The following is a 13719-nucleotide window of genomic DNA, read 5'->3' on the forward strand; positions in this document are numbered from 1 at the left end:
CGCTAAAAAAATATTAGTAGTAAATACTCTACAACAATCTATGTTAGTATATAATTAGTATATTAAATTTATCATTTCTCTTTTATGATTCTAAATTTTTCTTTACAGACATCATCCTTAAATTATATTAAAAGTAGAATCTTATGATTTTCTCTCTAATTCTATGATCTAATTCATAAGACTCTCAACGATGTGATATAAGATCCTAATTTTAACGACCTTTACAACACGATGAATCTTTGAAGTACATATGGAAGGCGGAGGAAAATAACTCAAAACTTTGAAATTTAGAACTATCTAAGTTTATTCTATTCATTTTCTCAGCAACCAAACAAGCAAATGGAAAACAGGGAGAAAATTGATCTATATATGTATTCATGACATGCAGAACCAAAACATTCATATTCCTAAATCTCTCATTTTCCAACTTTTTTTTTTTTACCATACAGCTATGTCAAAAGCTTACTTCGACAACACATTTTGGTCAGACATACGATTACGTAGTGTTCCGCACTTGCATGATAATTTCTGCAATTTTTAGTAGCGTTTGAAAGGTGGAGATTCCCCACGAAGAAAGGAAGAGAAGAAAGCAAGCGACTCGCTCGGTTTGAAGATGGGAACTGCATGTCCAGCTCCTCTGAATGTCGCAAATGTAAGCCCCTCATATTCTTGGAGCCAACCACCAACCTTATTCAAACAAGGAGAAAGATTAAAACTGTGTTGCAAATAGATACATGATAAGTCTAACATAAAATATATTGATTGCCATGATTTTCTAGATGTGGATTATGTTCATCCATGGATTTGATGCCTTGTTCTGTGTTTCGTTTTTGTATTCCTAAGCAAAGCATAGATTTGGTGCGTACATATTACAAAGGCTCTGCAAACGACCACTCGCTGGACAGTTGTGAAGGACTAAATAATGTCGGAAAAAAAAATTCAATTTCAATATGAATGTCATATAATTTTATACACCTCTATATATTGTTACATATTTCAATATATTTTTTGCACATATCTCAACATTAACCACTGTCCATTGGGCGATGGTTAGCATTTCCCATACCATGTTAATAGTTAGGTGATATAGTGTACAAGACTCTTGTTAAACTGAGGTTTGAGGTGAACAAGATGTACACAATCTTACTCATGTCTAGTGGTCGTTTCTGTGGCTCAAATTCATGCTACAATAGACACTAATAACAAGCCTTATCTTAACATTTTAATATGAAATAAAAGTGGGATAAAGAATTGGAATCCACCACCTAATAGGTTCCATTTATCCCTCCAGGTAGTACTTAAAAGTTCAATCTGATGAACATTCAATATCCAAATTTGAACCATCTTCATCAAAACATCTCAACAGATTTAATTGCTGATCCTAGCAAATACAGTCTTCACTATATATACTCCAAGAGAATATTCAAATAACCATTTCATTCTCCTAAACAAATTTGTAAAAGAAAAAAAGAAAAGAAAAGAAAAGAAAATATACCATATTAGGATTTGGAAAATGATATGTTTACAAAGTTTTTATACATAATTTATGATAAGAATGATGTGGCAGTGGCATTTATGAAATTATAAGGATAGTGGTGATCATATTCATTAGAAACGAATGAACCACAAGAAGCAACATAATTCTATACAAAAAATTTGTTTGTATACAATGAAAAGATATGAATATTTAATTAATGGTTATTGGCTCCCAAAAAACAAACAAACAATTGTAAAGATTATCTTTGTTGGGTAGTGGCCTTTTCAGATAATTTAAAAAATAATAGTGGAAGCTAGTCTTCTCTAAACTCTTCACTCTTTTTTTTTTTTTTTTTAGAGTAAATTGCAAATGCATCCCTTGAAATTTATTTAAAATATAGATTCTCACCTCATGTTTGGAAAATTACATCTCACCTCTTGAAATTTTCAATCACATAACAAATGTCCCCCTCCGTTAATCAACTATTAAATCAAACTAATAGAGTGTATGATGTAAGAAACAATTTTTTTTCAAAAATACCTATATTAACCTTTATGAAGATGAACACTTCATTTTCTTTTTTCTTTTTCCTATCTCACCTATCTTGTTCCTCATTTTCTCTCAACTAGTAACACCATTTTGCCCAATCATCACACCACCCTCTCCCACTGTCAATCAGCACCATTGCCATTATTGTCTATAAGCATTTGGTGTGCTGCCGAAGAAAATTGGAGAATATTGTGGTGTAGACAGGGATTCCAAGGTGGATAAAAATTAGGATAGTATGATAGTTTCATTTTGGCATTAGAAGGTATTTAAATAAAAAAATAATAATTTTCTATTAGGGCAGTTGAAGGACAAATTCTGAAAAGAGGGCATTTGTAATTTTCAAAACATGAGGGAAATCTATATTTTTTAAAAATCTCTAGGGGTGTATTTGTAAATTTACCTCTTTTTTTTTTTTAATTTAAAGAATGCCATACTATTATTTAATGGTACCTGCTTCTTGTGGTACCAAGGCCTCCATGCCCTAGTGATAGGCAGTCCAAGAGAGCTTAAACTGTATCTTGTTGACAATACAGGGACTCTTCCATCTGTGTCTCCACTGAACCACCCACAAAAGCCATATCAAACATGTACAAAATATATGATTACAAACAGTATGGACCTATTTGGTAACGTGTATGTATTTGTTGTTTTCTGTTTATTTTTATAAAAAATTAAAAATTAAAAACAAAAATTTATTTGGCATCTATTTTCATTTTAAAAAAAATTGTAAACAGTTTACATAATTAATAAATTCTTGCACACAAAAAAAAAAAAGACTTAATTTCACTTGTTTACAAAATAAATTTTCATTCCTTCCTCCTCCTCCTACCCCCTCTAGCCACCACCCACCACTCACCACCACAACTGGCACCCCACCTCAAACCACCGTTTTTGGCCACCTCTTCCGACCACCACCACCCATGGCTAGCAACCACATCCAGCCAACACCTCCTGCCGATAACCACTTGGCCACCATAGATGGACAACCACCTTCTGCCACCATCTCCGGCCATCAACCACCACCTTCTGCCACCATCTCCGGCAACCACCCTCATCCATCACCTCCCTCCACCAACAGCTTCCAATCACCCCCTCCTAAAAACAAGTACGTGTCAAAATGTGTTTTTGCTTTTGTTTTTATCAAAAATAAACATAAACATGCTTAATATTTTCTGTAAAAAAAAATGAGTAAATTGTATACGATACCAAACGGGACTTACATATATAGAAACTGATGCCATGAGTTATATAGGAACATGTACCTGTAGACCCATATTCTAAGCCCTGCAGCAATAAGTTTCTTGTATATTGGAAGAACAGACTCCTTTGAATCTGACCAGTCATCAAATATTTTCATACTGCATTCATTGTAGTTATTTCAGTAAGTATCACGAAGACGCTCTTCACCAATGCCAGGAACACAAAAAAATAGATATGTAATGGGACGCAACACTCATAAGTTATGGGCCCTACATTGTGTGAGACCCACAAACTTGTGAGTGTTAGTCTCCTATTAATTTTGTGTTTTATTTTTGTGTGCATAGCAAGACTCTTTGCTCTTATATGCTTCCCAAATGCATAGCCCTAGTTCAGTAAGTATCAAGAAGACCTTCTACTCTTCACTATTGCTAGGAACACAAATGATTGAGAATGGGATGAAGACACTCACAAGGATGTGCCCTACATTATGTGGGCCCACAGCCTTGTGAGCCTGTCCTATTGATTCTGTGTTCTAGATTTGTGTGCATAGCAAGACTCTTTTGTATTATATGCTTCTCAAATACATATCCCTAGGTATCTATACCTTTTTGGGAATTTGCTAAAGAACAATGACAACTATCAGAAGTAAAAAAAAAAGAGATTGAATTACTTGCAGATGCTCCAGTTCTTGAGGTGGTCACCATTGCTAACATGGAGGGCCTTCTGCACATCAGGTCTGTTGTAATAAGTTGTCGCATACTCGTCGAGGCATGGGTCATAACCACCCATGATCCTTGGCATCTAGCAAGCAAAACCAAGCAAGGTTTTAAACAGCAGTATTGGGAGACAAATCAGTACTGGTCGTGGTATAGCAATATCAAAAATCAGGAGACATGATCGTAAATCTTTCAAAAAGATAAAAACAAAATAAATAAACAAATAAAAGCCTTTATAGCTGCCAAATTGGCCATATTGGTTGTGAACCAGTCATAAGATAACAAAGGGATCTTAAGATGATATTTAAATCTATCTATTGCATTAATTTGTATGTGGCCCTTTGAGGGGATTAAAAAATGTGTAATGCTGAAACAAAACTAAAATGATCAATGAATTATTAATCAATACTCACCATCTTAGATGTGCTCCTGAACATTACTTGCAATGATGTCCGTTCTGAACCTCCTGAACTTGTCGAATTGCCGATGCACACCGAGGTATAGAGGCTGTAGATGTCTATCTCCTTGTACTGTCTGAGTACTTCATCAACTGCTTGACTACAGTCGTTGTTGCTCCATGTGTTATTGCTGTTGAAATCACAGGACATTCTGATAGTTTCATGAGTTTCATCTGATACCACAGCATGGCTCCAAGCATAATCAACCAGACCTTTCCAGTCCTCGGCATCACATGTTTCAGGATTACCCAGCTACAATTTACCATAGATAATCATCACATTTCAAAAACACAATAAAAATTGATGTAGCTAAAAGATAAGCGTGTACAGAAAAAATGTAAAAAGAGATTATCAGTTGTTGAAAATAATGTTTATTATTTGGAAATGACCATACCAATATGCCCTTCAGATTAATTAATAGTGTTGGATCTTTGTTCTTGTCAAGAATGAGCTCGGCCAACTCGGGTACATATTTGCCTGTTACAACATGGAAAATAATGGGAACATGCGAGGAATGTAATTAAGACCGATGCAAAAAAGGGTGGTTGAGGTAAAAATACCAGCATAACTCTCCCCTGCTACATAAAATATCCGGGATCTATAGGATGGGAACTTGAGGAACCATTTGTGTAGAAATGTGTAAGCATCATTTGCTGTCGTTATAATCCATAGAACACAAACCAACGCAAAATAGTTAGGTTCACAGGTGCTATCCAGATGCAGTCAAAAGATACCATACTAAAACTTATAGAAGTTTAACAAGGAACAGTTTAGTTATAAACGCATAATTCTCAATCAAAAATAAATAAATAAATAAATGCATAAAATTTTCACAACAAAGTGCACGGAATACAGCATTGTGGTCACCATATATGATGAATGTGGTGTTGCCATATGCGCACTTACCTGCAAAAAATTTCAGTTCCTATACTTATCCAACATACCACATGCAAAGTAAAAATAAAAAATTAAATTAAACTTTTAAAAAAATAAAAGTATAAAAAACCACTCATGAAAGAGGCTTTACAAGTTTAAATTTTGCAAATATATAGGAAACTTGCATATAGCTCACCTGTAAAGTCATCTCCGAGATTATCATAGTCGGTAGTTGTATTAGAGTATGAAAAGCCAACTCCAACTGGGGATTCCAGGAATAACATGTTGGCTTCTGCATCATCATCAAAGGCAGAGAATTTTGAATGAGATACTGTGGTGGTACGTGGGAAACTTATATGGAGGTCCTTCAATGTGATTTTGCAAGCAAATGTCATTTCTTTATATGATTTATAATGACAAAATACTGATGCACTATTTAACTTCAGCCACAAATATGTTTGTCCGTAGATTGGTAGACATTATATGGCATGGTTTTAAATAATAGAATACGGTCATGTATCAGTCGATATATCATTCATTTTGGTATTAGAAGTCCAAGATCTCGACACATTTTTTTTTTTTTTGATAAATGTCCAAGATCTCGACACATATCGGATGATATTTAAGACCCTAGTTTTAAATAGCAGAATACGGTCATATATCCGCCGATATATCATTCAATTTTGGTATTGGTAGTCCAAGATCTCAACACATATGGGACGATATTTAACACCCTCATACCTGTGTTCCATGCATAAGGATTAAGTTTAAGGGGATGTCCATCTGTGTCCACAATAAATGGTCCAATCTCTTGTGTTGCTCCATATCCCACAGAAGAGCACCCAGGTCCTGGAACAAATAGTTTCTTGTCACCTTACTTGAAAACAGGAAAATAATAAAAGCACAAAATGGAGTTATTATATTATATGAGCTTCCATGGGTGAGTTGGAAATGAGCAGAACAATGTCCACTGAGTGATAAAATAATAGGATAATCAATCTATATCCTCAAAGGACATGACTACGCATTTGTTAATAAAGGCTTGTTCGATTGACATGTGATGCCGTTCAAAGACAAGGAAGAAGAAAAACGTAGGAAGGAATCTCTCTCTCTCTCTCTCCACTTCCCTTTGGATAAGGTTGGTATACATTCTTGTGTAACGATATATAAATAGAAATTGTATACAAAATTATGTGGAAGAATTATGGGCCTTAAAAAAATAATAATAAATAAATAACCAAACAAACAAACCACTAAGATGCTTTTTATTATCAAATTTTCACTGACATATCATTCGGGTGAATGATTCTGTATGAAAATTCTAAAAGAATAGCATTCTCCCACATGCACAGACACATATATAGGTAAGATCAATAGATTTGGTCAAAAGAGAGTTATTGGAATCTGGATGACCATGACCATGACCATGAAATTTTGGAAAAGGTGAATAAATTAAATCCTCCCCCAAGTAAATTAATAAGCTTTGGAACTAATAACTATGCAGCATTGGTCATCAATATTCTCCTAGACCCTGTAAAATTTCTTACCACCATCTTCCCACCCTCTTTAGAGGCCACCAACATACTAGGAGTTGCAGAACAGGTAAGGTGCAATATACAGAACTATAAGAGCATTTAAATGGCACTTTCTCAGGCTCATTCCACACTCATTCCAGCCCTGATATGGAAAAATATGATCCACCAAAAGTAACTACGCATAATTCTATATATATATAGACTTTACCTCCATTAAGCCACAGCACCAAAGGCTTCTCATCAGGAAGAGTCGACGCCTCGTAGAACCAGTAGAAGAGTGCCCTTCCATTTTTTTCATCCACCGTCACGTACCCAGCATGATGCTGGAAGTCTACCTTAGGCTGGCCTGGCAAGTTAATCACAAGATCCCCGGATTCCAACAAGTTCAGCTTATTATATTTATTAGACCATTGCCAGTCACTTCTAGCTCCCACTACAAGTTCCATGGATAATGATGCAATAAGAGCTAGAATAAGGGTAAACATCAACTTTACTACAAAATCCATGAAAGGATAAAAAGACCAATTCAGAGACAACTTTCACACTAATGGATGAAAAACACAAAGACCCACATGTCTATATATACTGGTGGAGGACTCGTTTCATCCACTAATCCATGGTAGAAAATTGGTTTAAAACCGATGACAGTGGATTGTCTTTTAATTGGGTCGGCACTTGTGTGGCATCTGACGTAGACTTAAGGTAGGTTCCTGACATTTTCTTGCATATGTATGATCAAGGGTGAGTGGAGCCTCCATTTCTTGTGTGGGTTGTCGTTGTGTATATCTAACTTGCATGGCTCAGTACACACACCATATAGATTTTACTATATTTAGTAAAGAATTATATATCTTTTCCTCAAAAGTCCTCTTCTAACTTTCCGTCCCTGATATCTATTGGACGTTGGTTTCTTCTCAAATTTATCATTTATCACTTATTCTAGGAAAGTTAATGAATGGATCAATATTGATTATGAGCAAAAATATATTGGTTTCAAGCATTCAACTCTAAACGATAACTAATTAATGTACTAGACTTTATAATGCAGTGCTATTCCATAATGAACTATGAAGTACAAATACTTCTAAGAGGATGACGTATCAGATACTTATTAAAAGTATCAAATACCATGGTTTTAAAAACCGAACCGGACCGACCGGTTCAACCGACCGGTCGGGGTTCCGGTCCGGATACACCCACTAAACCGGTCATAGTGGAAAACCGGCCTATCTTGGAAGAACCGGAAAAAGTGGCGGTCGAACCAAAGAACCGGTCGACCCGGTTCCAGTTCACCGAGTTGTGAAAACGATTTTTTTTTTTTTCTTTTCTTTCTTTCTTATTATATATATATATAAAATATAAGAATATAAGAAAATTTTAATTTGAAACTCTTTTTCAAGGGTCTCCTCTTGTGAGGAATCCCATTAAGAGCTTGATGAAATTATTGTGAAAGTCTTCACCTATTTATAAGAAAAAAATTCTTTCAAAAAGACTCAAGAAATCCATGTGGGATTCAATCAAATGTATTGGAAGGAATATTGAAATTTTGATATCCCTCCAAAATTTTTGCTCTCCATTCAATCAAATTATTTGAATTAAAATCATATGGAAGGAATATTAAATATTTGATTTCATCTTCCAAAATTGAAATTAATAATATTTTAAAATATATTATTATATTTTTCAGTAAAAAAAATATTAGGACAAATATTTAAGATAATTTAATATTTTTAATTTATAATTTTATTACTTATATTTTTGTTTAAATATAATTTTAATATATTTATTACGTCACAGTTCGATTCCGGTTCAACCGGGCCCGTCCACCCGATCCCTTTTCCGGTTCGCTCACCGGTCCGATTTTTAAAACATTGTCAAATACTTCTTAATTAATTTGTCATTAATTATGAAATGTCGGATACTCCAAGGCACGTATTATAATTTGTCAAATTAATGTATTTTTATTGTATCAGACATGTCCCTTATAACTATATAGAAAGTAAGGATTAACAAGAGAATATAGCAATAGTAACATTAAATCTAGTTCTATTATTGTAATATAAACATATTAAACTTGATATTGAAATGAAATAATTGTGAGACCTATTAAAAAAAATAAACTACTTACTGGCTGAAATTAATACCTAATTCTTAAAGATTAGTATTTTACATTATAAAATTGTAGTGTGGTTTCTCAACATTCTTGAGCTTATGTGTAACTAATTACTAATATTGTTTCTTTTTAATATTTTTTTTTTTTACAAACATATCTTAGCCATACATGTATCCTATTTTTTTAGGTTTTGTCATATTGCCATATCCATATCGTATCATATCCATATCCCGTATCCGTATTCATGCTTCCTAAATAATGAAATAAAACCACATCACACAAACTTTCAGTGGATTTTGTTGGGTTTTATATTATTTAGCATTTTGTGGTTACTATCAATTTGACTCATCCCACTTTTCAGTTGCTTGAAAGGATTTCATTTACAAAAGAGGAGCACAATTGTTTCTTCAATCAGCATTAATAAACACTACCTGTGGTTGATCTATTGGCTGGTTCTATCCAGGGACAGAGTAAGTAACAAAGGACCAGGAAAGGAACATGCGCCTCCTCAACATTTAGGAAATTATATTTTTAGCTAGTTTTTGAAAATGTTTCCAAATTTTTTCCTTCTAGAGTTGTGTATATCACCAAGGATCCTCTAGAATGAAATTTTTCTAAAGTTTCCTAGAGTGCTATATTGTATGGTTGAGATTTACTGGCAAGTCACATCAGAAAAATTGATGTGACTTGTCAATAAATCTCAACCATACACTGTAGCACTTTAGAAAACTTTAGAGAAAAAACACTCTAGAGGATCCTTGCTCTGTGTATATACCTTTTAAGTTTTTCTCATTGTTCTTCCAACAAATTCAATTCACAATTAATTAGAACATTGGCATAGATTGACTTCTTATTTAATTCACAAATAAATCTAAGAAAACATTTCCTTTCATCATGTTTTAACTTGAGAGTTCCATACATTTGAATCTCAAGATTATTTTATTATAGTGATACGTATGAGATATGAGTAGTTTTGAAATATTGATAATTCTGACGTACGAGTATTTGTAATTTCCAAAATCACAGGGAGCAATTTTTATTTTAAACAAATCTCAGGGAATGTAATTGTAATTTACCCTTTTTACCAAACTAAAATCCCAGCTTTGCCACTAGTTCTATCATAACCAAGAGCAAACTCAATGAGTTAACTAACAACCATCCAACAAATATGCAAGCCAATTATATGGCACAGGCAGGAATCTTTCACTTTGAGGTTTATAAAATAGGAGAAAGAAATTAAGGTTGTGTTTAATTTAAGGATTGAGCATCAAATGAGATAAAATGATTGGATATTCTACAAAACATCAAGGTTATATTTGGATCTTGGATTTGAGGATGGATTTGTAGATGAAAAGTAAAAAGGCAGGGGAAAGTGACAGAAATGTATTTTCTATTTCATTCACTTTTCCCTTCCCTTCCCTTCCCTTCCCTTTTCCTTTTTCCTGCACAAATCTCTTCTCAAATCTTAGATCCAAACACAACCTAAAGAGGCTATTGGAAACATAAGCCTAATATGCATAGAAGCAGGACTGAAGCGATTGATTTGTGAATGCATCAACATTTAACTGCTTACAGAGTCCAAATAATACCAATCTACCATCAGTATTCTAAACTAGCATAATAATGTCCTTTTAATATTAAATTACTGTGATAAAGTCATTGACACTATATGTATATGCATAAAAACAAAAACAAAAAAACAGATATAAGACTAACCATTTTGTGGCACGTGTCAATTTGACTGTGCATATTGACTATGTTCTCCCTAATCAATGTTCATGTCATAGGAATGCCAATTGGAAAGACATGTGGTATATATTCCAAATAGGTGGTGGCTATAAAAAATATACAAAAAGGTAAGCTTCTTTCGGAATCTCATCATCAAAGAGAAGAAAGAAGGGGTTTTGTGGCGAACCTTGCTGGTTGTGTCGACTCTTGGATCTGAAGTCATTGTGATGTAATGAAATAAAAGTAGCAACCAAGTTGGTTGTTGTACCATGACTTGGATTCCAACTTTATTTAGTTGAATAATGAGGAAGGAAATCATCTCTTGATTATTCGGCTATTATCTTATTTAGTAGTGTTAGAAATTTCCTACATAGGATGTATGTTTACCAGCAGTATCAACAGTCGGATGATCATTGTCATGGGCTTCTGAGAAAATTTTCTCATGTAATGCTTGTGATTCATTCCTAGTGTTTCACTATTCTTCTGTATCATCATACATCTACAATGCTTAAGATAATAATAATGGGGTACACACCCACGAGTTCATACATTTAAAGTTACTCAAGATGACTCTATAGAGGGGGAAAAAAGTGCCTATAATTACCCACTTTATGACAAAAAGGTGACCCGCTCCCTTTAAAGTGGGGTCTGGAGAGGAAAAGATGTATGCAGTCTTATCCCATTTACTGAGAGGCTGTTCCAGTTAATCAAATTATCAATTTGATGTTGGACACCTCAATGATGGTTGAGGGAATTGGTTACATGTCAATTATGGCAATCCAACACTGTGATCCAATCATCCAATTAGTAAATGGTTCATGATCATGATCATGATGTTGATGATAAATGAAATAGTATAACACTGCTTATATTTGAAAGCACTAGACACACATAACAAGCCTATCATCATCTTTTTAGCGAAACATGGTCCCCCATCATGGGGTTTTGCCCTACTCCTTGTGTAACATACCTACGTCGCCTTGGCCAATAAATGTCCATTAATTTGTTTAGCAGAATTACCTACCTTGTTGACTCACCACCACTGAGATTTAGTCAATATCAAGAAAGAAAAGTGCAAATATGTGCTAGGCTCATTATGATTCGTCTGTCAATTTACCAATTATCCAACCATCGTGTATCACATCATAGCCATGGATGCCCTCGTGTAGTGCATGACATTTTTATTACTAGTCAGTTTTGGGTGGCCAATCTGAAGCACAAGGAGGAGAGACTTTAGCCTATTTTGCAATCTGAATATCAAGCAAGCTTCATGAAAGGCTTTTAATTTATCACCAATTGATACGTGAATAAAATCAATGACCTAAAAGGTAAGATGAAAACACAATATCCAGTGCCAAATCCGCAAGAAACAAAGGTAAGTTATGTGCCACTGAAACCAGCTAACTTACACCTAATTTCTTTCATACATTACAATTCCCTAAACAAACCACAGGTTTCAGAGATTCTAAAAGTTAAGAATAGACTACTGTCAAATTTGTGTAAAACAAACCAGAGATTATTAGCACTGAAAATTAATAGATGACTAACCCTTTAGAATGACTTCCCCATGAACTTGGTTGAGTTTGCACGATTTTTTTTGAAAAATTGAAAACAAGTTTGATACAAATGAAGGTAAATTACAAATATACCCTCTAAGATTTGTTTAAAATACAAATTGCCCCTATGGTTCAAGAAATTACATCCCACCTCTTGAAGTTCCTAATTTTATAATAAATGGCCCTTTTATTAATAAATCATCAAGTCAATTAACAGTTTTTAATGATATTATAAATATATTTCAAATAATTTTATTATTATATAAGAGAGCAGTTAGGAATTTCATTTTTTTTTTTTTTTTGGTTAATTCTGTTAAATAAAAAATTATGACAAGGGAGTATTCGTAATTTTTCAAATCACAGGAGACGATCCGTATTTTAAGCAAATCTCAGGGGATGTATTTGTAATTTATCCTAAAAAGAAACATTAAAAAAGATTCATTTTAATTTTCAAAAATTATTTTTTTCCCCAAAAAAAGAGAATCCTAATAAAATAATGATTTTTTTATTTTTATTTTTTCCATTTTTTTCACCAAACTATTTTTGAAAAAAATTCAGAAACAAACTCTGAAAACTCAACCAAATAGAGCATACAACTCCGCCCCCAACACACACACACACACACACACACCCCCCCCCCCCCCCTTCTCCTTCCTTCGTTTAGTTTAGGAATCACAACCTCTTACCAATGACTATCCCAACTAAAAGCACACATATTCAGTGCTAATGATGTTAATAATAGTAAAATTACACCTACACCAGCAAAACCTTAATTTTCCTTTTCATTTTTTCCCTTTGTTAGGTATGTTTCACACGTGTAGTAGGCTTTAGGACACAAACCTATCTCAAAGGAACTATTAGAGTTATGATACAGAAGGCAAAGTATCACATTTGATATGCAATTTTACCTAACCAAAAACTTGTAATGAAGAGCAAGAGAATCCTCTCGATAGTGATGGGATAATTATCAGCACGCTTATATCCACATGCTCAATCAAATATAAATTACACAAGTAGCGAGCAATAAATGATTTATTTTGTGAAATTAACCATACCATGAGATATCCTCCCAATAGAATCAACCAATTAAACGAGTGACACTGTATACATATATATAAAGTTGACCATATCTGTATACTACTTCCTGTAGCTGAACTAGTACTTTCAAGACACTTCCAAGTGCAACATTGAGCAGTTAAAGCTCTCTACTTATTATAGTCTCCACTTCTACTAAAAAAATAAAGACAAGAAAAGAAAAGACAAATCTATGCTCGGAACCCTACAAGAAAAGAAAAGAAAATGCTTCAATGTGGCTTTCTTTCTTAGGCACATTTCCTTTTCCCATCTCTCATTCTTTCCAAATATCAAATGAGATGTGAGAGAGAGAGAGAATGAAGGGTCCCAAGATAGTCAACCAGTATCCTATAGTAGACCCCATTCATTTAAAATCATGAAGTGAGAAACAGAGAATTTTGTCAGCAAGATGGATTTGTCTATTCCACCAATTACCA

General features: G+C 33.9%; 1 protein-coding gene across 1 annotated transcript; it reads right to left on the minus strand.

Moving 5' to 3' along the window:
* Positions 1-279: 279 nt before the first annotated feature.
* On the minus strand, positions 280-7415 carry LOC114303865 (serine carboxypeptidase-like 31). The gene is made up of 10 exons (XM_028249015.2): positions 7020-7415; positions 6018-6125; positions 5473-5568; positions 4961-5053; positions 4795-4877; positions 4356-4652; positions 3897-4027; positions 3289-3384; positions 2477-2582; positions 280-687 (listed from the first exon to the last, which is right to left on the minus strand). The coding sequence occupies exons 1-10, from the start codon at positions 7315-7317 to the stop codon at positions 538-540; spliced, it is 1458 nt and encodes a 485-aa protein (XP_028104816.2). The 5' UTR covers positions 7318-7415; the 3' UTR covers positions 280-537.
* Between the last annotated feature and the right edge of the window lie 6304 nt (positions 7416-13719).

The sequence above is a fragment of the Camellia sinensis genome, chromosome 9 (assembly GCF_055761805.1).
Source record: "Camellia sinensis isolate YWXY chromosome 9, ASM5576180v1, whole genome shotgun sequence".
Lineage (NCBI taxonomy): Eukaryota > Viridiplantae > Streptophyta > Magnoliopsida > Ericales > Theaceae > Camellia > Camellia sinensis.

What these genes read in the sequence shown, in the direction of transcription:
- LOC114303865 (XM_028249015.2), bottom strand. Translation starts at nt 7,317, where the DNA reads ATGGATTTTGTAGTAAAGTTGATGTTTACCCTTATTCTAGCTCTTATT. An exon ending in GGTGCTGTGGCTTAATGGAG is followed by an intron (nt 6,126 to 7,019) that starts GTAAAGTCTATA and finishes TATTTGTTCCAG; the next exon opens with GACCTGGGTGCTCTTCTGTG. An exon ending in TCTCGGAGATGACTTTACAG is followed by an intron (nt 5,054 to 5,472) that starts GTGAGCTATATG and finishes TTATAACGACAG; the next exon opens with CAAATGATGCTTACACATTT.